The sequence below is a fragment of the Polypterus senegalus genome, chromosome 3, assembly GCF_016835505.1.
Source record: "Polypterus senegalus isolate Bchr_013 chromosome 3, ASM1683550v1, whole genome shotgun sequence".
In the NCBI taxonomy this organism is placed as follows: domain Eukaryota; kingdom Metazoa; phylum Chordata; class Cladistia; order Polypteriformes; family Polypteridae; genus Polypterus; species Polypterus senegalus.
The window spans coordinates 39,920,888-39,946,241 of NC_053156.1; the positions used below are offsets into that span (position 1 = coordinate 39,920,888).

A 25,354-nucleotide genomic window follows, 5' to 3' on the forward strand; every position below is an offset into this window, starting at 1 on the left:
TCCTTGTAGTGGCACTGCTATCATGCAGGATGGAAATACAATGAGAAATAACTATGGTTGTGACTTGGACTCTTTGACAACTGGTTCACGGATTGGAATGATGCGATCAGCCTCAGGAGACCTTCACTACTACATCAATGGTGTCGACCAAGGAGTGGCCTGTTCTGGGCTGCCACCAGGTAAAGGTGAATTGAACCAGTTTACTATCTCCCACCCAAATCCACTACCATCACCCCCACCCAAGCCACCTTACCTCTTCCTGTTGTTTCTCTCATGCATCTTTGAGGACGACCTTCAAGTGAAAGCAGATAAAACAAGGAAGGCTGCTATGATTAGGTGCAGGCTAAGTGACAAGACAGCACCATACTATTTATTCATCTGTTGCTACTCATATAATTAAGTTACTGCATAATTCCAACCACAGTCAGCTTTGCCTAAAAGTTAAAATTTTGATTAGCAAACTAGGTGGTAGCTAACAGTCCATAGTCACTACAGAACTCCAGTTTGGATATAATAGCTATGATCAGTTTCTTGTTAAGTGGAAGAAAAAACTTCAATTAAAATAGATAATGTTGTTGACTTACCCATCACTTCTCCTGGTGTGTGCGATACTATCTAGCATCTTCAGCTGTCCAGTTTAAATCATAGTACCACATTCTAATTAAGAGCTCGGCTTGTACTAGTTACAGCCATCCTCTTGACATGTTTGACAGGTTTTCTTTGTCTGTTCTTTGACCAGAGGTGTTTGCAGTGATTGATCTCTATGGTCAGTGTGTCCAGGTGTCCATCACTAGCTCCTCGGGCCCATTAGACAACAGCTTGTCTACCAGCAACAACACTGAGAAGAGCTTTCCAATCCAGTCACCAGGTAGTGTAATACTCTTCCCAGTCTGCCCCATCCAACCCCCGTATTCAATTATATTTTCAGATGAGAATCTGGCGTGCTTCCGTCAAAGTATAATTTGACAGAGGTGCATGGTGACCATCATCATTGTCTAATTATTGGCTTCATTATATTCCCTTTACTTTTATCTCTGTTCATCCAGGTGGTGTTATCTAGAATAAATCTAGTCATTTTGCCTTACCAAACTTTAATTATTCTCAGTTTTGTTCTAAGCATAGTAAATAATTTTATTTTTAAGATGAGACTTTCTTCTTTTTGTTCATTAATACATTAGGCTTGATGCTCTATACAAAAACTCTTCATTTGTAAATTTTGATCATTTTGAGTAACTGTTGTCTATGTGTGTTGTTTAGCCTTTCATATTGCTGATCATTTGTTATTTACAGTACCCGGAGTAGCGCATCGTTTTCATAGCAAGCATGGCAAGAACATATTGGTGCAGAATGATGGTTGCCAGGCCATTAGAGCTGGAGGCTTTTCTCATGGCATTGTTTTCAGCATGAAGGAGTTAAAATCAGATGAGCTTTTTGAAGTAAGTAATTTGTTTCTGTTCCATTTTCTGTCTGCTGCATCAAATAAAATGACTACCGCCTTTAGTTGAAAGCATTTATTTTTAGGAGGTGGAATCTGATAATGGGAAGCATAAACATTTTAACCATCACAAAGTTAGATAAAATAATGGTTCCTGTACTTTTAAATCTAGTTTAATCCCACTGTAAAGTATAGCTCTTACTAATTGGAAAGTACAAGCTCAGTAGTGTTATCGTTTATCAATATTCTGTACAGTGATCCCTCGCTATATCGCGCTTTGACTTTCGCGGCTTTACTCCATTGCAGATTTTATTTGTAAGCATATCTAAATATATATCACGGATTTTTTGCTGGTTCGCGAGAAGCTGAGAAGCTGCAAAATGAGCCAGACATTACCATCAGACCATTATTTAGAGAAAAAAAGTATATTTAAAGACTATTTCTCTTAATTATATATCAGCAGGGGCCCTTACCCTGTAGTCTGTGTGTGTATCCCAGTCCCCCAGGGCCAGAACGGAGACGTTGCGCTTTAAAAATAGCGTCGTCCTTCAAATGAGACATAAAACCAAGGTCTTTACTCTCTGTGGTCTTAAAAGATCCTTGGGCATCTTCAGAAAAGAGCAGGTGGTATCCTGATGTCCAGGCTGCATTGCCCTCCACGGCTTGGTCATTCTGGCCCCCTAATCATCCCTGTCTCTAACTGACTAACTATCTCTCACCCCTTCACCACCTAACAGCTAATGTGTGGTGAGTGTACTGGCACAAAAATGGCTGCTGTTTAATTATCCAGGTGGATGCTACACATTAGTGGTAGGTGAAGTGGCACCCCATTCACTATGAAAAGTGCTTTGAGTAGTGAGGAAAGCACTATGTAAATGTAAAGAATTATTATTATTAAGCCTGAATTTGCCACCACTTGTGATATAAACATTGAAGCGACTGGGATAAAAATAGGTTTAGTGTCTGACCTTTTGTGTCATAAGTGCAGCTGTCTAGCAAAAGACTATAGCACTGTGTTTCAGTAACATCAAGCGCATAGGCCCTGTTTACCTGAACTTGATACAAATTAATATTAAGGTGTTATGCTTCATATGTTCCTTTGTGTTTTAAAAAATGAGATCTTATTGATGTTCAAGGAATTCTACTTGGCAGCACTATGGACTATCTGGAAGTGCTCCTGCCTCACAGCTCCAGGAGAGTAAGTTTAAATACAGACCTGCGACCTCATGTATAATATACAGAAAAATCCAGATGCATAAATTTGCGCATACACTAACTTCCATGTTCTTCCACTACATAAATCCCAGTTTGCTTGGAATGTAGTGCACGTGCCTGCCGCACCAACCCGACTAATCCCAGAATTACACCTTTTTGAATTTGCAAATCAATATAATTGGCCCCTTAAGTTCAGCGTTGTGTGAAAAGATAATGGCAAAAGTACTGGGAAAATAGAAGAATTTCAGCGAATACCAAATAGAGGCAAAGAAAAACTTACTATTTGTTGCTTTATGCAGTGTTATAAACAACAAAAGGAAGTTGTTCGAGTGACATATAGTGGCAGAGAAACTTGAAAGTTCAAATTCAGAAAGTCACACAGTGCCTGAAATAAATAAGAATAAGAATAAAAATAAGTCGCCGTGAAAATGCGAGTTGTAGCGCACCAAAAGAGTGTCATATGGAAGTGTATTAGGATAGAGAGAAAAGAAAAATAATGGAGGAAAAAAAGGTTGAAATGTCAACTTAATTTAGAAATTTCCATTTTAATCATGTAGTTTATTTTGTCATTAAAGTCGAACGTCATAAACTTCATGTTAAAATGATTTCATTTACTAGATTCTCAAATCCCATTATAACTAAAGTAGCACGTTAAATTCTTCGTATTCTATGTGTTCTTCTATGTACTCTATGAGTGTAAATCACTACTTAAGCGAGTAAATCGCTTCTTAAACAGACTTTCTCTTATGCCGAAAGGACACAGAATACATTACATTCATGATATTACAGCTCTCTGAACAATTTAAATACTAACATGTATACTTGATACTTTCATGATGATAGGAATTAAAGCATGTATTAAACATGGGGGTGCAGTGATAGCGAGGACCTGGTGCCCTGTCCAGAGATTGATCCTACCTCCTGCAAAATGCTTGCTGTTCCTTGCACAGCCCTTGATGAGATAATTTATTGCAGCAGTACTCTCTTTCAAATGTACTAATCCCTAGTTCCTGTCCTTCCTTTTCTTTCTCTAAATAACCAGTCGCCACACAAGCACTGTAATAAATATCAAACCAACTGTAAACTTAGAATGCAGATTCTTCAAAGCTTTTAAAGGTCATTGAAATGTCTTTGTAGTACATGTTTAATTATTCCATCCATCTATCCATCCAGGGTCGCGCCAGTCCCAGCAAGCATATAGTGACAATCCCTGAACAGGGCACCAGCTCATCACTACTGCTGTGCCACAGTGCCTACACGTTTAATTATTAACAATATACATTATTTAAATGAAGTCCAACATTTCTTCTTATATAATACGCTACCATGGCTGTTTGTTTGTCTGTCCGGGATTTTAAATCACCTGTAGCTCACAAGCCGTTTAACTTATTGACCTGAAATTTGGAACAGATATACTACGTGATGTCTACTATCCGCTTTCAGGGTTATGATTGACCTCCAAGGTTATTCCTCTTTTTATTTTTAATTTATTGTAGAATCAACACTCTGCAGCGGCTAGCCGGGCGGCCATGCAGCACATGTTTACGGGTGCCCTTCTCATCATATCTTAAATCATTCTTAAGGCATATGAAGACTTAAGTGCCAGCTTAAGTTGTAAAGTAAAGAAAATGTACTAAGTAATTGTAAACAAACACTGACTTCATCAGTTTTAATGCAAAAAGATGCAGATGAAAGAAGAGAAGAAGCGGGCCGCCACAGTGGAGAAAAGAGGAGCTGCTCAGGAAGCAGCAAGCACATCAACCTCTGAGCAAACAAATGGTAAACGTACAGAGAAAGAAAGAGTCTGAAAACTAGGAATGCTCATGTCAAGTGTATTCACTGCATGTTATCGTGCATTGCGCCGGTAAATCTGTATAATGTAATATAATACTGCATTTCTTAAAAATGATATCAAGAGCTCCAAGAAGATAGCGCTTGGAAATCAAAATCAACTTAGAACTCAGTTGTCATCATCTGTAAATACACACTTTCTTCTATTGAATTGAATTCCTTTATTTTTTATTGTATGGTACAATGAGATTCAATATGCAAATCCTCCATAAACTTATTTTCCTATAAAATGATAAAATAACAGTAGTAATAATACTACGATAAAAAAACAATGAAAAATATACCATATAAAAGCACAAGTACAATATACATGTGCAGATCGTGAAATGGTTCATGACGTGACTCAGGTTGTGCAATATTACAACTGTATTGCATGTTTACAGTGAAGTAATTGTACTTGTATGTACAAACAATTCTACCAGGAGCACTTGATGTACTGATTAAGTGCATTTAGAGCTCTTGGAATGAAACTGTTGCTGAACCATGAGGTCTCTACAGGAAAGGCTCTGAAGCATTTGCTGTATGAGAGAAGTTCAAATAGATTGTGAGCTTGGCTGAGGCATTGTGTGCTAGATGCTCTATCCCAAAAATCCTCTTTCCAATTTCCTACTGTATATCTGCGATTCCACACTTAGATACAATGGGTTAAAATAGTCAAGAGTGGTGCAATGAGAGTAACAACGCTAAAGCAACTATGGTATTTGGAATAGTTTGGCCATTCTGTGGACAATTGTATTGTTACAGGTTAATTACAATCAGATGCCTTAAGCTAGTAAACAATATGCGATAAATCTCAGTGTATTTGATAAAGCGGACGTCAGGGATGTGAATCTAAATAAGAATAGGAAACCACACAGGAGCAGTAGCAGTGCTTTGACACTGGGTGCCGCCAGTTTGCAAAACTGAGCCGAAAACTTCCATACACAATGGATTGAGCTGCCGTTAAAATGTGTGTGGCTTTACACCAAGTTTAGTTTTTATATTTCGCAATGTGAGTGTGGAAACGGGTATACGCAACATTTTTGTGAGTATGCACCATTTATACATGAGGCCCCTGGTCATTGTCTATAAATATATTATGCATTTTCCTTCAACATCCCAAAGATTTTTTATGTGTTTAATTGATGATTCTAAATTGTTCCGTTATAGTTTTGTGTGTGAGTATACTCTACAATTTGCTGGCACCCTTCTGAATTCTGTGTTTTGTTGCTAGTGCTGTGTGCATATTCTTAGGCCCTCTGCCACTCGGTAATTTTGAATAGAGCTAGTTTGATAATGCATAGATGGATGTATCTTTCATTGCTGACACACAACCTTCAGGCTAATTTTTATTTTAGGATTCAGTGCTTGCAAATGTAGGAAAATATATACACATGCAGTTACCAGCAATGTAAGGAAAAGCAGGATGAGAAAACTGCACTTGGACATTTTATCATCTAAAATGTATTTTATATCTCTTTTTAAACCCACATGCCACAAAGTGGAAAGACTACTGCTTAATTTTACCATCCTGTATCCCTGGCCATTTTTTAAAAACTTACAAATTCAGTAAAAGTACGCTTTTGCAAAATCAGAGAAACATGCATATGTACACCCCTATAAATAGTTACAAGATTGATTTATAAACATTTGAAGTCGTTGCCTTGTATTGATTTGCACTGTTTTTTGTGTGCTTTGTAAAACACTTTGTAATGATGTCTTCTATGTAATGTGCTTTTTCAAAGTATTTCTGGGTCCTTTTACAAGGTGAGAGATTGTGTGTACTACCTATGGCTAACAGTTAATGCTTAGCAAATATCTTGTATTACAGTTACCACATTTATTTTATTAAATATATTAATATAAAAAGTCCTAACATTCATATGTAATGCTGCTTGATTATTTGTTGTTGTGTTTAGGTTTTGTCCATAATAGCAGGAGAGTACACAGATTAAATTTAAAAAAATATATGTCCAAATTAAGGAAGGACTAAAATTTTCCCACTTTTCTCTCACAAGGCTCGTAACTATATTTTATGGCACTGTATATGTTTTTAAGGGAGATTTTTATGTGAGCAAACAGTAGGCATGTTTGAAAACTGGTAAAGCTGGTTTACACGATAAACACAATGACTGACTCTTTAAAGGCCCACAAGTAATGCATGGATCACATGAAATAAAATTTGATTATGTCCTGGATGATGGTCAAAACAGGAACTAGAATTAGAACTAGAATTAGAACAATCTAGACGAGAACAGGCCATTCAGCCCAACAAAGCTCACCGGTCAGGAAGTCAGGTTGCAGTTATGCACGCCTAGATCTTTAAGAATATCTCAAAAAAGAAAAATTCACATGAAGTTTCAGCTCCCAGTAGATCTGTTCTGTATGAAATTTACAAAAAAGGCTGTTTCAAACTACATTTAGAGCTGAATGCATCAAGTGAGCAGGAATGCCACTGAAGTTCTGAAAAATCGTTTTTTGTATAAATATTTGAAATGTATTAAACACCTTCATATTTCTTACTGAGATCAACTGCAAGTAAATTTGTGATATGTCATTGGAAATCCCTTTAACTAAAGATTATAATGTTTGTATGTGTAGTAGTCATTCCTTTTTTGTGATTGAACTGCTTTAATGTTATCTGCATCCTCAAGATCTTTTTTAATTGGACCACTGTCCTCTCCTACAAGATTGCGTATAAGTGGTTTGTTTTATTTTGTTTTGGAGTTCCTGAAAACTGAAAAGACAGGTCAAATATGTTGTCTATATTTTTTGCATTTTGTGTGTGCTGTAATTTTCTTATGTGGGGAGTAGTTCTACAATGGCCTAGCAGATAATGAAACATAATATTTAATAATAAGCCGTGTTCATTCTTCCATGAGAAATCTTTATTACATTTCATTTTCTGAGAACGTCATCCATTTGTTTTGTGCTCTGGAACAGATTTGTACCTCTTGGTCCATTTCAAAACACTGTATTGACATGTTTAAATTGAAGCACCTTAGCCGGAGAGCTGCTGGTTTCTTTATTATTTGCACCTCATTATTAATTGATGGCTAGTTAAGAAATCAGGCAGCAATTAAAACCTTAACACATCTGTTTAAAATTAAAATAGGAAATTAAGGGTTCGGAATTCTAAGCCTCAAAAATCATATTGCTTTAGGAGTAAATAAATGGATTGTATTTAAAAATTTCAAAAGAAGGTGATTTTTTTTTTAACTTTGAAATATTTCACTTTCAGTAAATAAATAATTATCTTATTCTTTTGAGTAAAATATATTAACTTGAAATGTAATTTCAGACTATCCTAATATAGTAGTAGTGATAATGGTGTATATACAGTATATTTAGTAAATGTCTTGGTCTGGCTTGCTGCTGGAAGATGATTTGTGAAATAGTGGGTTGCTTTAGTTCTCCCCATTATAGTGGAAATGCACTTTTTGAATGCTCAGGAGTTTGTCTAAAATAATAAAGAAGATGATGATAATGGTGACATAGTATTACGCAACCTCATTCCACCTAGATTGAAATCCAGTGTCTCCAGGCACTGCCTATGTAAAGTTAGTATGTTTTTGCCACTGACATTTCTCAGATCCTGATTTTATTATTTTTATTATTTTGTTTTGTCTTTTCATTTACTACAGGTGAAAATTGACCAAGTGGATGACCAGTGGTCTGGGTCACTCCACATTGGTCTTACTACATTGCAGCCTTCTGACATTCCTTGCACTACTACTGGGCTCTCTGCCTCTCTGCTTGAACTGAGGTCAAAGGTTACCTGGCTAGTCACGGGTTCGGAGGTTAGGCGGAATGGTATTCTACAAAAACAGAACTATGGGTGCTCTCTTGATCGTCTTGGGGTATGTTTGACAAGATTTGTTTGAAAACTAATGTAATCTGTAAAAGAAATAACCATAGTCAAGCAAATTTTACTAGACGCTTTTAATTTAAAAATGAAGACTAAATGTGATGATTTTTTTCGATAATAAAATTACTTTAAAACTATAGTTATACTTTTTTTGTTGTGTGGACTAATTCGGTTGTTCTGTTATAGGCTTAGTTAATTTAAAATACAGTTTTATATAGTAGGGCTGTTCACATCTTTGTAAAGAATTGGGGTGTTTACTGTGTTTCCTTTGAGCTACAGTACAGTCATAGCCAAAACTTTTGAGAATGACACAAATGTTCATTTTTCACGAGTTTGCTGCCTCGGTTTTAATGATGGCAATTTGCATATACTCCAGAATGTTATAAAGAGTAATTAGATGAATTGCAATTAATTGCAAAGTCCCGTTTTGCCATGAAAAGGAACTTAATCCCAAAAAATCAATTTCCACTGCATTTCAGCCCTGCCACAAAAGGACCTGCTGACATCATTTCAGTGATCCTCTCGTTAACACAGGTGACAGTGTTGATGAGGACAAGGCTGGAGATGACTCTGTTATGCTGATTTGAGTTAGAATAAAGAGGTTCAGTTGTTGTGAAGAAGGTTTCAGGGCACCCAAGAAAGTCTAGCAAGCACCAGGACCATCTCCTAAAGTTGATTAAGCTGTGCGATCGGGGTAGCACCAGTGCAGAGCTTGCTCAGGAATGGCAGCAGGCAGGTGTAAGTGCATCTGTATGCACAGTGAGGCGAAGACTTTTGGAGGATGGCCTGGTGTCAAGTAGGGCAGCAAAGAAGCCATTCTCTCCAAGAAAAACATCAGGGACGGACTGATATTCTGCAAAAGATACAGGGATTGGACTGCTGAGGACTGGGGTGAAGTCGTTTTCTTTGATGAATCCCCTTTTCGATTGTTTGGAGCATCTGGAATAAAGATTGTCCAGAGAAGAAAAGGTGAGCACTACCATTAGTCCTGTGCCATGCCAATAGTAAAGCATCCTGAGAACATTCATGTGTGGTGTTGCTTCTCAGCCAAGGGAGGTGCTCACTCACATTTTGCCTAAGAACACAGCCTTGAATAAAGTACCAAAACATCCTCCAAGAGCAACTTCTCCCAACGATCCAAGAACAGTTTAGTAACGAACAATGCCTTTTCCAGCATGGTGGAGCACCATGCCATAAGGTAAAAGTGATAACTAAGTGGCTCGGGGAACAAAACATGAAAATTTTGTGTCCATGGCCAGGAAACACCCCAGACCTTAATCCCATTGAAAACTTGCAGTCAATCCTGAAGAGGCAGGTGGACAAACAAAAACCCACAAATTCTGACAAATTCCAAACATTGATTATGCAAGAATGGGCTGCCATTAGTCAGGATTTGGCCCAGAAGTTGATTGACAGCATGCCAGGGCAAATTGCAAATAAGTAATTGTCAAAAAAGCCTTTGAAATGCTTGTAATTATACTTCAGTATACCATAGAACATCTGACAAAAAGATCTAAAAACACTGAAGCAGCAAGCTTTGTGAAAACCAATACAAGGGGTCCTCATGTTACGACACAGTTCCGTTCCTACAACTGTGATGTAACCAGAATTTTTGTGTAAGTCGAAACACACCCTAGCCTAAGTCACTTACCTATCATAACACATTTGCAAAATCGTATTCTAGAGCATAAAAACACAGCTAAGCCACAGAAAAGGGCATAAATATACTGTACTGTACACTGTACTGCAGTAACAGAAAAAATGGCAAAACATGAGTGTAAAAAAATTCCTTACCTTTTATTTTTTTCTGATCTGTTTACAATGTCTAATTTTACTTCCATCGTGATGGCTTTCCTCTTCTTCAAAGCAATACCAGACTATGACTTTCGTTTAGGAGCCATGATAAGGGCCACTTCCTCCGCGCTCAACAAAACTAGTTTGCCAACTCCCTTACTCATACGCTGTGTTACTGCGTGTTCTTTCGCTGCTCGCAACCAAACTAGTTTACCCACGTAGTCTGTAAGTACGACGCTAATGACGTAAGCCAAAACACTCATATCTCAATTTTTTTTTTAAGTTTTTATGGGAGTAAGCATTGTAAACTTGAAGTGTTGTAACCCCAGGACTCCCTGTACTTGTGTCATTCTGAAAACTTGGATACGACTGTATATTAAGTTTTGGCAGCACTTCCTGGAGAATTTTGAGATATCTTTATGTTTACTGTAATTAAACAGAGAAGTCAGTCTCAGCGTAGTATTTGTGCCAGTAGGTTGGAAATCGTGTTGGGGTGAAGCGATGCAGTGATGACACAATGCACATCCTCATTGATGGAGAAGATATGGGACCAGCTGCCACCGCAGTTGCCAAGGTGCATATTGGTTTTTCATTTATTAGCACTTCATTAGCTTTTTAAGACATACTTGCTAATTATTTTGTAACATTTTACAGTTTTAACTAGTTCACTTTTTTTTTTATAAATTTCAAAATTTGTAGTTTAGAAACTGCATAATTATTTCAGCATACATTTAACAGATTTTACTTTTTTTCTCATAAATAAAGTCAAGAGAACCAAAAGCCTTAAAAAATGAAAGCTTGTGAACTGAGTACCTTGCTTCAGCATGGGTTAGTGTATAAACTTGCTATTATTCTTAGAAAACCTGGTTGACCTTCAAAGTATTCTTCAGAATAACTAAGTCATCATTTACGATTAGATAATTTAAGGATAGTTCAAAGTTTTTAAATAACAATTTGTGTTATTCACAGGACATCTGAGTCAACCATAAAAACATGTATTTTTAGACTGCCTTGTTTCACTTTTATTTGTGAAGAATATCCTCCAATATGTCAGTTTGTCATTATATAAGTGCAGAGAACAGGCCACACATACATCACCACTCTCTTAATACAATTGCATTTTTTTTCCCCCTTGTAGAATGTCTATGCCGTTCTGGACCTGTATGGTAAAATCACGTCCATATCTATTGTGAGCTCAACTGTTTTGGAGGAAACAGAAAGCACCAAAGCACCTTCTTTGTCATCTGACAGCTGCAGTGAAGAAGAGGAGGAGGAACCAACCCCAGTAAGACACGTGCAAATTCATTTTTGTATATTTTGGTTCTCTCTCCCCCACCACACACCTTATTATTAAAAGGCTTTATCTATAGTTTTCACGGATACTCCACCAAATATAAAATGAACAGTGTTTGACTTACAAGTCTTGTCACAATGCAGTGACAGCTTCCTGTGCGTCAAGCAAGTAATGGTAGTGAGGGTATGAAGGTTTGGTGTTAGTCCAACGTGGTGATTAATCCACTGGAGATGCAAAAGAAGAACCTGTCCTGTGTGTATGAATTTTAGTAGGAGCAAGTGTGACTTTCTTTGATACTAATATCAATGCATGCTGCTCGAGATACTGTTCTTCGTTAGCTCAACAAGTAACACTGCTTATGTTTATGCACAAAACTAATGTTACAACACAAGTCAAAGGTCAGTAAAGGAAAACAAATGATAAAATAATTTTAAGTTGAGGAGGAAAAACAAACTGCAAAAGACGTGATTTTTCTAAATTAGGCAATCTAGCTTTCCATATGTAGGCAAACAAACCTTTCATGCCATTTCAATTGCTGTAGGTGTAATATGTAATGCAGACACCTGATATCATTTGCTGTTAAGCCTTTTCATGCAGGTTTCCTGCTGTTAATGGAAAACTAGTAATTTAAAAAAAAATGGCAGTTACAAGTAGGATTTTACATTTTCTACAGTGGGCTGAAAAAACAAGAAAATATTGCAACCAAACTTTAAATGTAATCAGATATGCCTGACATCATATTACAGCATTAGAGTTTGCATAATTTGTAATTTATAATATTTTCTGTCCACCTTAATGCAGATGCTTTTTGTGAAGGGCATTATATATATATATATATATATATATATATATATGTTTGTTTACCTTAGAGAGCAAGTGGGAAGAAAAAAAACCCACTGTTTTTGTGACCCACAGCAGTAAAGAAACTTAACATTTGTAGGAATTTATTTTCCATATCCAGGCGTTTCTCCTTCCATAAAGTCCTCAACAAAATGTCTGTCTTGTCTTTTGCAGAGACTACAATAAAAATTATTTCATAGTTGGGTATGGTGGATAGAAACTTAAAGCTTTGCCACATTTTGAACCCTATTTGAGCAACTGAGTTGGGTCACTCCTAAAGATGGCATCCGTAATATGTATGGTGTATTTTAGTAGTCTGAAATACAGATTAGGACATAGGTGAATGTAGTTCAATTCATCATATTTAAAAACATCTTGTAATCTGTTGCTTGTTAAGTTTGTACTTTTTAATAGAAGGTTTCTGCTAACTAATGAATTGTAATTGTAAATTATTTGCTATTCAAATTCTCTGTAGTAATAAAACTGCTACATATAATGTTCAGTTCAGCTGCCTTTAAAGTGTTCTGTTTTGAATTTGAGTAAAGTAGAAATGTCTTGTGGGCAAATAGAAAGTTAATCTTTTTGTCTCTAGTGTGAGATGGAGTCCTCCTTGGCTGTAAAGACTATGGAATTTCTGGAGAACCATGGAAAGAATATCCTCCTCTCCAATCAAAACTTCACAGCCACCCGTGTCTCCAGTTATAATCAGGGCCTTTTAGTCACATCTCAGCCTCTTCCTCGACAGCACCTTTTCCAGGTTGGGTTTACATTGAAATATATGGAAATTGGCCAAGTGTCATCTCACTTTAAGCAGTTACAGCTTGCTTAAATCAATAAATGAATTTGAATTTCCTTTGTATTGTTTCTAATATGTACAGCACTGTGAGCTCATAAATGAGAAGTTCTTACAGAATCTTTCCATAGCCTTAGAATCTAATGAGTCAAATGAGCTTTACTTTATATAAAAAGTGGAGTATCACATTTTAAAACTGTCAAAGCTTTTTATTTTATATCTTTTCTGTTTGTAACATTATTTGAATTTCAGACCAAGTTGTAATTTACTTAGACAGAAACGGTTAAAAGAAGTTATCTTCTGAATTTTAATTTTGTCTTGCTTTACTTTGTTGGGTTTTGCTCATATCTCTACCAATTTAACCCAATAGGTGCAAATTGACCGTCTCAATCCAACCTGGACTTCTTCTCTGTCTCTTGGAGTAATTGGGAATTGTCCTGAGAGGTTTAATTTTCCTTCTACAGCTTGCTGTCTTAAGCGTTCCACCTGGCTGGTACAGCGGGATTCAGTTTTTCATAATTCTCTCAAGGTTTGTAAGATCTGCCACCTCAAATTTAGTTTGGCATTTTCATATACTCTTTGGGTTTTCTGAAGTACAGGTGGCAGACAAAATAACAAAAATGTCTAACAATACATTAATATCAACACCCTAATAAGAAGTAAGCCACCAGTAAGCCTTTAGATCAGCTTCAGTCCTTCTAGGAAAGTTGTTGTAAAAGTACTGAACTATGTGTAGAGAGTTAGCGAACAATTCCTTAATAAAAAAAGCTTTCTGTTCTTTGAGGGACTAGAAAGGTGGAAATGTACAGGTAGTCCCCAGGTTACGGACATCAGACCTACGACTTACAAACGAGGCCATAGCTGCAACACATGCGCCTCAGTAACTGCCGCTCCATCATCTTCGGCCTGGGGATGCTGCGAGCGGTGGCTGGAGGGGGCGATTTTGCTGTTCACGCAGTGTAGTGTCCCTCAGGCAGCTCCCAGCAGCAAGCGGTGACCTGTGGTCCATAGTCACCAGGGCCACAGCTATCGCTCGTGTGTAGGACGATAGTTCACTGCCTGCCCACTACGCCACCGCAGCTACTGCTCCTGACTGGACGTAGACTGGATGGAGCGGACGGGGGCATTTCACTGCCCGCCCAACACACACAGCTGGTAATGCTGCAAGCGTTGATCTGGTTGTGGCTGAACTGAGGCCATTGAGGGTGAACGGGGCGGCGGGGGTAGCATTGTAGTGTGTCTCGGATGGCTGTCTGTTGAATTGGGGTTGGGCGATTCACTACCTGCCTTTGGCCACACCGTGTTCGTTCTCGATGGGCGGACGCTGCAGGCAGCATACTGTAGTGGATGTGACTATGTGGTGGGCGAGTGATGAACCCCCCCTCGCTGCCCCAAGTCATTCTTAATAGCAAGCCTGCTTGTACTGTTACGCACATAGCAGGAAGTTATCTCTTGTCAGTACATCAGACGTGTCGATGGGTGCCTTCCTGCTGTGATAGTGTGGACAGTGCTGTGCAGAAGAGCTCATCTTAACCTTTTGTCTTCACCTTTCAAGAATGTCTCTGAAACACAAATCTGATGGAAGTGCTGTGGTGATACAGTAAAAAAGAGAAAAACCATCACCATTGAAAATAAAGTAGAAATAATGAAAAGGTCAAAGAGAGTGAAACTCGCATCATTCATTGGCAGAGCACTTGGTCACAGTCGGTCAACTTTAGCAGTTATTAAAATAATGTACCTGTTCTGACTTACATACAAATTCAACTTAAGTGCAAACCTACAGTCACTATCTCGTACATAACCCAGGGACTGCCTGTACTTCCCATTCTGCACTTCAGAACTTCCCATAAAGCTGTAGTGTTAAATGTGATGACTGGAGACGCCATTTGAGTTTAAGTATTGTTTTAATTTTCATTATGAAACAAGATGTAAGCTGAACTGTAACTTGTAACCTGACATACATTATTAACAATGAAATCTGTAAATCAATAATCCCCAAATTTCTCAGCATAAGGACTCATTTACATTTTTCTGTCTGTGTCACTGAGTTGTGCCCAGGAGATTAAATATTCTATTATTACTTGTCTTTAATTCTTTCCTGCCCTGTCTGTTTTTTTCCTCGTTTTTCTGAGTCATACTTTTCCAGTTTGTGTGTTTTTTTTAATCTTCATTTTATATCTTCTGAGGATGTTTGTAATAATTAATTTTTTGTCCATCTTTTGCATGCCATTTGTCAGATCATTCGCTAACTTACTGATTCCAAATTAGTAGATTCTGTTCTCTATGATCTCTCAAATATCTTCTCAGTATGCTATTATTCAGTTAGTTGAAATGCTCTACATTTGATGAGTATAGTCATGTTATTTCCTTTTCCATCTTTCAAACAATACAATAAAGAGAAATTGAGATGCTTTACTGAAGCAGACCAGGCTTTTGTAGACTACAGAGGGAAGGTTTTATGATGAAGAAATTTTAAGAGGGTAATTGCCAACAGTTCACCTTTAAATGGAGGATATAGCCTGTAGTGTTTCTTGCTTAATTCTGTTTCAGAATTTATATCTACTCTTTTCTGTCTTACTCAGTTCTTCTCAATGTGTGTGTATATATTTGCAGATCTGTGAAAATTATGGGCCCAATCTTGACACATGCCCAGAAGGAACATTGTTGGGGATATTGGTGGATGGAAATAACTGTTTGCACCTCTATGTCAATGGTATTGACCAAGGCCTGGCTGCACAAGACATTCCTAATCCATGCTTCCCTTTAGTGGACCTTTATGGCCAATGTGAGCAGGTAAGGTATTTACTTGTAAACATATTTTATTATGCCTCAGGATCTACTGTTGTTCATCCTCATCGTCAATAAATATTTGGTCTGTGTTGATGCTAAATATGCTCTGAAATGTGGACTTTCCAAAGCCAGTCAGGGACCACTTGGGTTTTTTGATTTAAACAATTAGCTTCTAAAACATTCATTATATAGTTCCTAAGACGTATTTAATTTAACATTAAGCTCGATGGTGTCCATTCTGAGACTTTTGCATACTGTAAGTGGCATTAGGTCATTTGGCATCCTCACATTTACTAAGTTGCTGGCTCGGGTTTGAGAGCCACTGATGAAAATAAATAAATAAAGTAAATAATTGACCCCAGTGATCATATTGATGTGAAACATACCTGTCTTCTATGTTCTGACACTCAGGTTACAATAATTACAAATCATGTGCAGGCTGTGGGAGCAGAACCTGTTGATACACGTTGCCAGGCAGACATGGAGAAAGCAGACATGGTGGATGGTATGTTTGTTTTGTATTCTGTGGAATAGCGGACAGTATTTCAAACTGTTTAAATGTGTGCATATGATTCTACAGACATACATGTATTCTAAAGCCGTATTTTAATGCTTTCAGTATATGTCTATAAAGGGCTCTGAGGCTTTTGTGCTCACTCATGGCTAAATGCTCTTCGTCTGTGTTTGTGCTTCTCACTGGTGATATCACAGGTTACTTGTGAAGAAAATTGGACACATCTGTGTAAAGTAGTCTAGAGCAGGCACAAACCACCAGAATGAAAATTGTAATCCATCTTTATATTGTACAAAACTGCCAAACATTACAAAAATTACACTTGATAAAAATGTTTTGAATAGAGTAACAGCTCTGTTCAAATGTAAAATGGTTGTTAAAGCTGGATATTTGCTGGCAAACTGAGGTGCTGTAAACTTCAATCTCTACAGTCTGTATGTCAGATCACTTCTATTACCATGTGTAGGGAAAATTGTACAGTGATCGTAGACCTATAATGCACTTAAGCTCCCTCCCCTCCATGTATCTACAACTATATTCTATTTTCATTTTCCAAAATCGTTGTTTGATAGCTACTCATGATCTGCATGCTATCTAATTCAGAAACTGTTTCAAATTGGAGGCTTTGTTCTTTATCCTAAACACATCCCCAGTTTTATACAACATGAAGGTACTCATATACTATACAAGGCCAGTTGTACAGTGGTTATTGTGATTGGAAATATGTTCCTGCGAGAAGTTCATTTAGACGGTAGAAAAAATTTCAGGTGCTATGTCAGCAGCTTGAAACAGTGGCACATCATTTTCTTGAATTGCTTGGAAATCTAAACTGTTATGTCACAGGCATCAAGGAAAGCGTGTGCTGGACTCCACCTCCAGAGGTGAACCCGATGAAAACTTGTGAATACCAAGCCCTGTGCACACGATTCAAAGACCTTCTCACCTTACCAGGTAAGAACTGAAAATGTGTTTTTTAATCTAAATGGTATGCTCTTACAACCAAGCACTAAACTACTGTAAATAGTCACATCTGCTCTAGGAGTTATTTATATAGTGGTATGCAGAGAGGAAATATGTTGCATTTTGGCATGAACTAGCGAGAGCTGAAAGCTAATGAATTGAGTCCTTTTCTTGGAATAGATGGATACTTCAATGAAGATGCCAAACTGAATCTCTGCTACTGTGAATCTTGCCATAAACTGCGTGGAGATGAGGCTTACTACAAACGTGGCGAACCACCACGTGATTATGCTCTGCCTTTTGGCTGGTGTCGATTTGCTTTGAGGTATGAAAATTTAAACTTTATATATATATATATATATATATATATATATATATATATAGATAGATAGATATAGACAGATAGATATAGATAGATATAGATAGATAGATATAGATATAGATAGATAGATATATATAGACATATATATATATATATATATATATATGTCTATATATATCTATATATATATATATATATATATATATAGACATACATTTAACATATCTGTTTCCTCTGTTTTTACTAGGTAATTCATATTTTAATGTTTTGGGGTTTTTTTCTTTAAGTTTTCTGCACCTTTGCCCAAGTGGCACAGGTGACCATCTGCTATTTAATAATAATCTTATATCCAGTGATGTAATCTGTTTGCCTCTCTAGGATCAATCCACGGAGCGACATGGCCAACACCTTTAAAAAATGGCATATTGCCTATCATGGCTGCTCTGTGGGAACACTGAGAACAACTCTAGATCAGGGTGAACTTGTCTCAGGTGAGGAATAAGTCATTTTTTGTTTTGGTGAATAAAAAAACTGATAGCTGTTAAGACAGGTCACAAACACACAAATATTACTGTCCAGCATTTCTGGTCTTGGTACCACTTATGAAAAAGTACTTTATAAATAGGATATCTTTATTTTGAATCAAAACCTATTCTCCTCCTTTTACAATAGCTATTTTTTGGCAGCCTGTAGAGCTTTAACCTGTAAAATAAGATGTTAAAATAGAATTTTTTTTCCCTCTCTCTTTTATTCTGCTAACAGTATGGCCCTCTACCTGTCAAGATACAGGACTGTTATCTGTAATTTTAAACCACTGACTCACTGTCTGACCCTAAACCAGTCACATCTATTTTTCAGTATTATACATGTATTACACATGTGAAGAAGGTTATAGATATATCAAGTAGTTTTGTACATTAAATTTTAGAAATGCATTTTCTTTGCTGCTTTTTTGCAGGTAGCTTGTCAATTTTCTCAGTGGCACCAACCAAAGTAGATGTCCAAAATGAGTACACAGAGACAGAGGAAAATAGCGCTCCTGAGAGAGAAGCTGTTAAAGTGAAACTATCTCCAACCATGCGCTATTCAGGCTTGGAAGCCTTTGCCCCAAAAGTGCAGTAAGTTTCAAGCATTTAAATTTACAATTGGCAAGTAAGCTCATATACCGCAGTAGCATGTTATTACTTACAAGTATTCTTCACTTCTGGCAACAGGGATTCAGCTTTTGTGAGCCCTTCTTTCAAACTTGCTTATCATGTGATTTGTTTTGAGCATTCACATTAAATAGTAAAACTGTATGTTAATAGTGGAGCTAAATAAATAAATAAATACACTAAATGAGCTGGGGAGTCTTCTACAGTGCATCTTCAATCTGTGCCTGGAGCAGAGGAGAGTCCCGAGGCTTTGGAAAACATCTTGCATCACCCCAGTCCCAAAGGTATCACGTGCTAGAGAGCTGAATGACTTCCGGCCTGTCACTCTGACGTCACATGTGATGAAGACCATGGAGCAGCTACTGCTTCACCACCTGAGGCCACAGGTCTGCCACACCCTCGACCCCCTGCAGTTTGCATACCAGGAGAAGATGGGAGCGGAAGATCCCATCATCTGTTTGCTACACCGATCCCTCTCCCACTTGGACAGAGGCAGTGGTGATGTAAAAATTATGTTTCTGGACTTCTCTAGCGCCTTCAACACCACCCAACCTCTGCTCCTTAGGGACAGGCTGACAGAGATGGGAGTAGATTCATACCTGGTGGCATGGATCATGAACTATCTTACAGACAGACCTCAGTATGTGCGTCTCAGGAACTGCAGGTCTGATATTGTGGTCAGCAACACAGGAGCGCCGCAGGGGACTATACTTTCTCCGGTCCTGTTCAGCCTATATACATTGGACTTCCAATACAACTCGGAGTCCTGCCATGTGCAAAAGTTCGCTGACAACATTGCTATTGTGGGCTGCGTTAGGAGTGGGCAGGAGGAGTATAGGAACCTAATCAAGGACTTTGTTAAATGGTGCGACTCAAACCACTTACACCAAGGTGTACTATGTGACTGTGAAGACAATTGAGAGTTAACACTAGTAGTGTGCATTTGAAAATCATGTCAGAGCTATTCAGTGTATACACGAAAATGTGTCTTCATGCTGACATAATACAAAAAAAGATATTAAAAACTAATGTTTACACAACTTTTGGAGCCTTTATTCTAAATAATGAGGAATTATTTGTCAATTGATTGTACTGTAGCCTTTGTAATGCTATGTTTACCCCTGGAAAAATTATCCAAAAGTATAGCATTTTTTCCAACATGAAAGAATGATATATGTGAATTTAGTGCATGTCCTTCGTGTGATATGTTTTGAAACAGTCACCACACACACCCCATTGTTGCAATCAGAACAGCAGAAGCATGTTTGTTTGCACACGTAAAACATTTTTTTTGTTACTTGTTCATGATAGGGAAGAATGTGTTATTCTAGGTTACCACACCGCAAGGCTTTGACTGCCACATTTCCCCTCAAATGAACATTTCCAGTTGCTACATTATGATGAATGCTTAGGATACTAACGTCTTGCTTGCAGACATTTGTCCTTTTTTGCTCCAAAGCTACTTGTGTCATTGTGATCCTTAACGGGACCAAATTCACCACACGTTTCATTATGGTTCAATTATACTGTGCCGTATGCATCAGTTCCACTATCCATGTCAACATCTGATGACTAATTCACATTGCCACCACTGTTGTTTGATTTAACTATTGATTCAGTTTCAGTTTTTGTTCTAAAACTGGCTTTACAGCTTCTCGTTTAAACAGCACTGTGATTTGGTTGAAGGCTCTGGCCTACTCATGAATATTGATGAGTTACCTTAGACTGGCAAAACGCATAGAAATAACCATGATTTTTTTGTAGCATAATTTTATTTTATCTTTATGATGGCAGCAGAATGCTGTCCTGAGAGTTATTTTGGGCGTTACACTGTAAAGGGAATCATATAAGCGTCACCCTGAGTTTGACACTGGTGAGTCGTGCTCAGAGATAATGCCAAGGAGGTTAATGATTAATTTTTTTCTTCATAGCACACGTCCAGCCTGAAACTTCAGGCAACTGGAACATACAGAAGAAGACACTTGGACATTAATCCAGTGTCTTCTGGGTTCTCATGATCTTGAAGTTGTGCTTTTTTTTCAGGCCTAGTGCACATGAGAGGGCACATATTTTGTAACCAAAAGTGTTCAATTTTGTTTCAGTCCAAATGCAGTGGCATGGTTGAAAAGACTAATTGCGATATCATATCGAACTGGGTTTAATATCCATTTTGTGCAGTCATTCCTGTATTTTCAAAGAGCAATGGGCTTGTATTAAATATCAACCAAAGGACATCATTTAAGTCTTATAGTATAGAGGCTACAGTTCTAATATCCATTAAAGGTTTTTTTATTTGTTTTACAAATGATGTGCTACAACTCAGAATAGTTTCCTGTTAGAGTATTAAGTTGGAAAACATTGAGAAATAATGTAGGTAGTAGGATGACATTTATAGTTAAGGCTGATGGTGTGATTAAGACTCATAGCAGCAGCAGGATAGTTGTTAAGACCTATGTGCTCAGAGTTGTTACACCCATATTTGTTTTCTGTAGTACTGATGCATAATTGTGTTCATATTCCTCTTTTTTAGATTTAGAGACCCTCGCTCACACCGCTGTCATCAGGCTCAAGTGGCATTCCAAGTGTGTGTTCATCCTGGTTCTTATAAGGTGGGATCGCAAAGCCTTGGAATAGTGGAAGCATTGGACCCTCGTTTCAGCAACAGTGAAATTGAGTGGATTACTAAGGAAAAAGGTGGCACTCTCCTATATGGACTTCTTATCCGAGTTGAGTGATAAATACAAATGCGACCTGTCCCACTTTGAGAGCGTTTGAAATTGTTGTTCTTTAATGGCACTTCTCATGTAGACTAAAATGTTGAAGTTAGCCAAGCTTTTCATCTAAGTTGTTAGAGCACAACTTGGCACATCTCTGGAGATATGGATGGAGGAAGCAAATCAGAATCCTTGGCTAAGTGCAAAAGCTTTGAGAAGTTGACCAAATTTTTTTTTTTTTTTGGTGGAAAGGACATAAGAGGCTGGCACAGAACACCTTGAAGGTGACCTGATATGGACAAAATAATTAATATTGAGATTTTCACACCTGCTTAGCAGATCCTTAAATTCTTAAGAGTTGAGGCAGCAAAAATATTTTTTTATTTTGTGTTACAATGTGAAATGTAGTATGGCAGAAATCTACACCAGATTTACATCTGTTTTCAATTGGTCTTCTGAATAGACCAGTTGGTCTGATTTCTCTCAGACATACCAGGTATGTTTTTTAAATAGTTACAAGAAGAATCCAAAGCACTTTATAATGGCATTTCTGGAGCCCAACATCCATAGCCTGCTTAAGACTGCTACGAAATGTAAACTGGGAAAAATTACTCCCCGGAGGATTTGTAGATGTCCTCAAGTTCGTATGCAGCTATCACTTCTAGAAAATCTTTTTCCCTGTAATCAACATCAATGTCTAGGTAAAGCAGAGAGAATAAAATCAAGCCATCTAGGTGTTACAGCTACTGCTTCCATCAAACTGGCAACCACATTTTTTCCCTTTAATTAAAAGTTTTTATTGGGACATCAGTGACTAACAATCAAAACTACTTTCTCTTCAATGGAACATTTTTTATATTTACTTTTTCCCTTTAAAATCAGTGTATATACAGATATGCTACCCTAGCTTCACAGATATTACTGCAGTTTAACCAGTTCACTTACATTCAGGATACTCTGTTACCTGCACTGTTTACACTACAAACTGACTTTTGTTCTTTGGGATTACTTCATACTGGAAATAAAAAAAAAAAAAAACAAAAGAAAAAGAAACATCAATGAGCATGATCAGTCCAACCAAATGGTGACTACAAAACTTGAAATGAAGGAGCACAATTGCAAAAGCTGAATGTGTTGTCTGAAACTTCTTGGTGACGATCTTTTCAGTTTTCTTTGTTCTCTTTGTTTTTTCCAGTGTTCACTTCCCTGAAGTACCTCAGTTTCTTGAGGTTGCCTTTCTGCTCATGTGAGGTATAATGATGTTAAAGGATTGTTGAACCACTGTCACACACATTGCTTTTTTGGGTTTGTTGAATACCTATGGTACAGAAGTTCTAAAGGAGTTTTGTGCTTAATGAAGAGTTTGCAGAAGGTTCCATAATTAATGTTGCATGATTCCGGTAGAAAGCAGGGTTGTGAACCTCATATCTCCATCATGTCCAAGAATGATGAGAGAACATTCTTAGTTATAGAATGTTTAGCAAGTTCACATCTGAGTGGTATGCTTGAAATAGTTACAAACAACTGGGTGACTGACTGTTCACCTGTTAGGCGCGTGAATCTTTGACAAAATCCTAGTTATCAGGAATTAATTTCAAAACACACCTTGTTCCTTGTTGAGGATTCTTGACAGATTTGTAGGTGATGCCACTTCTGAAGACTGCCCTTTGTCAAATTGAATACTAGGAGTTTACGCACCAATGTAAGCATTTTGCAGTAAATCTTCCTATGCTGTTGTAAAAGTGCACTCTCCTAACAATTACTAAAATTCCTCCCATCTGTCAAATACTTTGTTGGACATGCCCTCTTATTTACTGGTGTGTGAAATTCTAAAGCCTTACCTGCTACATGTAAAGCTGTTTGTTTAGACCACTAGAATAAGGGGGTACCAAGTAGATTTCTTTATTTAAAAAAAATTGAACTGGCCAGATTAGAATTAAAAAGTAAAATCTAATGGTAAAGGTGTTAAGATTTTGGATTTTACTTTACAGATGACACCATTATATTTTGACACTAGTGGTGTAGTCTGATAATATGCGTATATATTTGCATGAATGACCGCAAAGCTTCCTTTATGTGTTGCTGCGTTGCAGATAGCACATCTAACATTTGTCTTTACATCTATAACTACAGTTCATTTATTTGTGGGGAAAATATGCAAGATTTTTCTGTTAGTAGCCAGATTTAATTATACAATATGCAACGTCAATTGCATTTCCCGCCATACAGCTCCCATATAACTTGTCATCTTTATGTGCTGAATGGGGGACCCAACACCAGTTGCCATTCATTATGTAATCATTTTTATAAATGTAGGAGGCCTGCTGTGTTCTTTGGCAGTGATCAGCTAGCCTTCTCAATTTCTCCTTTTGTCTACTTAGAATACTACAGACTATTACAATGCACTGAAATATGTCTTTCTTTTTGTTTGTTTTTATTACCAAACCTTGAAGGAGTTTCTAGGAAATAAACTTTAATCTTTGTATGGCTTTTATATAGCACACAAGTCCATATGTCGTCCCTGGCAGCTTCAGACTCGCTGTGCTATATGAAATCCATCGTTGCCTTTTGAATGATGGAGTCCATTTTCTTTGAGGCTCCTGGGTAAAGGTGTTTGCCAATCAATGTCATTTATTTATTCAAAGAAGAAAAGACTTGTTTAAAAAAAATATATAATTAAAAAATGTGAATATTTGAGCTCTTCGGCCCTGAAGATGGCATTTTGTTTTACTTATTTATTTTTTCCATATATTTTGTTGTACAGACTGTTACATATATCATATCTTCCTGATTTGTACAGAACAAAAAATAATGCACATTGTATGAAACAAATTGCCTGCCTGTTTTGTTTTTTAAATCTTGCAAAAATGTATAACTGGTGGTCTGCAAATTGAAGCTATAATTTTTGTACCCTGACTCATTTTCAGGGCAAGAAAGTAGTATTGCCTTGATAAACCATGCCAGAAATGATTGTGCTGTGTTAAGCTGATGTCACATTACACGACTTCTAGTTGGAGGGCATGTCACACTTGACAACTGCAGTTGCTGATCTCATCAGCTGAATATGTCATATTGCAGAACTAGAAATCACAGGATATATCAAATTTGATAACTGCGTAATGGGTTTCTAGCAGAGTTTTGCATTCCAAAGTATCCTGAGCTTGCCCCTTTATCCTGACAGCCAATAGACGGCTTTACACATACAATGAGTTGAGTTCAGCCGCAATCTCTGCCTCTCTGCCCCCATTCTGCTGTGTGGAACATAAAACATGCAACATCACACAAAAAAAGTCTCTCTTCTGTTTGTCAGGTCCAAAACATCTGCGTTCCTGATTCTTCCAAGCTGCATTATATGCATTGTATGTACATAATGGGTGAGGTCTCGTTTGATTGTAAACTGTCATGCCCACAGAGCCCGCCTCTACAACTTAAGACAAAATCAACCATCTTGGAAAGCCTGTTTGATTTTGTTTCAGTGAGTAACCGACTGTTTTGGAGGAGTTGCTGGGTACGTCAAACTACATGGCTGGAGATCACAGAAGTGTGCCTCACTGCTCCCGACTCACTAAGATTATGTAAGTGAAGTCTACAACTGAAAATTGCTGGTAAAGTCGTGTAGTGTGACATAGACTTCACTGTAAGTTTTAAGCAGACAGGTTTTCAACAGTTAGTCAGATTTTGTTATGGAATGGCATACATGTAGCCGCATCTGTATATACTTTGTTAAATGAGAGCAAAACTCTGATAAGCGAGAGGAGATCATTCTGTTAATCTAGTATTAACCATGTACTTAATGTTAAACGTTAAACTTACAATGGGGAACATTTTTCC

At 37.4% G+C, this 25,354-nt stretch overlaps 1 protein-coding gene across 4 annotated transcripts in view; it reads left to right on the plus strand.

The window, feature by feature from the left end:
- Positions 1-24,355, plus strand: part of neurl4 (neuralized E3 ubiquitin protein ligase 4) — a 115,608-nt gene extending 91,253 nt beyond the window's left edge. The window contains exons 15-29 of one of the 4 annotated variants that reach the window (XM_039747001.1): positions 10-185; positions 740-868; positions 1,291-1,436; positions 8,125-8,340; positions 10,618-10,716; positions 11,281-11,427; positions 12,869-13,033; positions 13,440-13,598; positions 15,683-15,862; positions 16,271-16,364; positions 17,217-17,324; positions 17,514-17,658; positions 18,034-18,146; positions 18,614-18,773; positions 21,340-24,355. In XM_039747001.1, the coding sequence (XP_039602935.1) occupies positions 10-185; positions 740-868; positions 1,291-1,436; positions 8,125-8,340; positions 10,618-10,716; positions 11,281-11,427; positions 12,869-13,033; positions 13,440-13,598; positions 15,683-15,862; positions 16,271-16,364; positions 17,217-17,324; positions 17,514-17,658; positions 18,034-18,146; positions 18,614-18,773; positions 21,340-21,544 (2,242 nt within the window). In that variant the 3' untranslated portion in view covers positions 21,545-24,355. The remainder of the gene's footprint in view (positions 1-9; positions 186-739; positions 869-1,290; positions 1,437-8,124; positions 8,341-10,617; positions 10,717-11,280; positions 11,428-12,868; positions 13,034-13,439; positions 13,599-15,682; positions 15,863-16,270; positions 16,365-17,216; positions 17,325-17,513; positions 17,659-18,033; positions 18,147-18,613; positions 18,774-21,339) is intronic. The other 3 variants (XM_039747002.1, XM_039747003.1, XM_039747004.1) reach the window with 3 other exon arrangements.
- Positions 24,356-25,354: the final 999 nt, after the last annotated feature.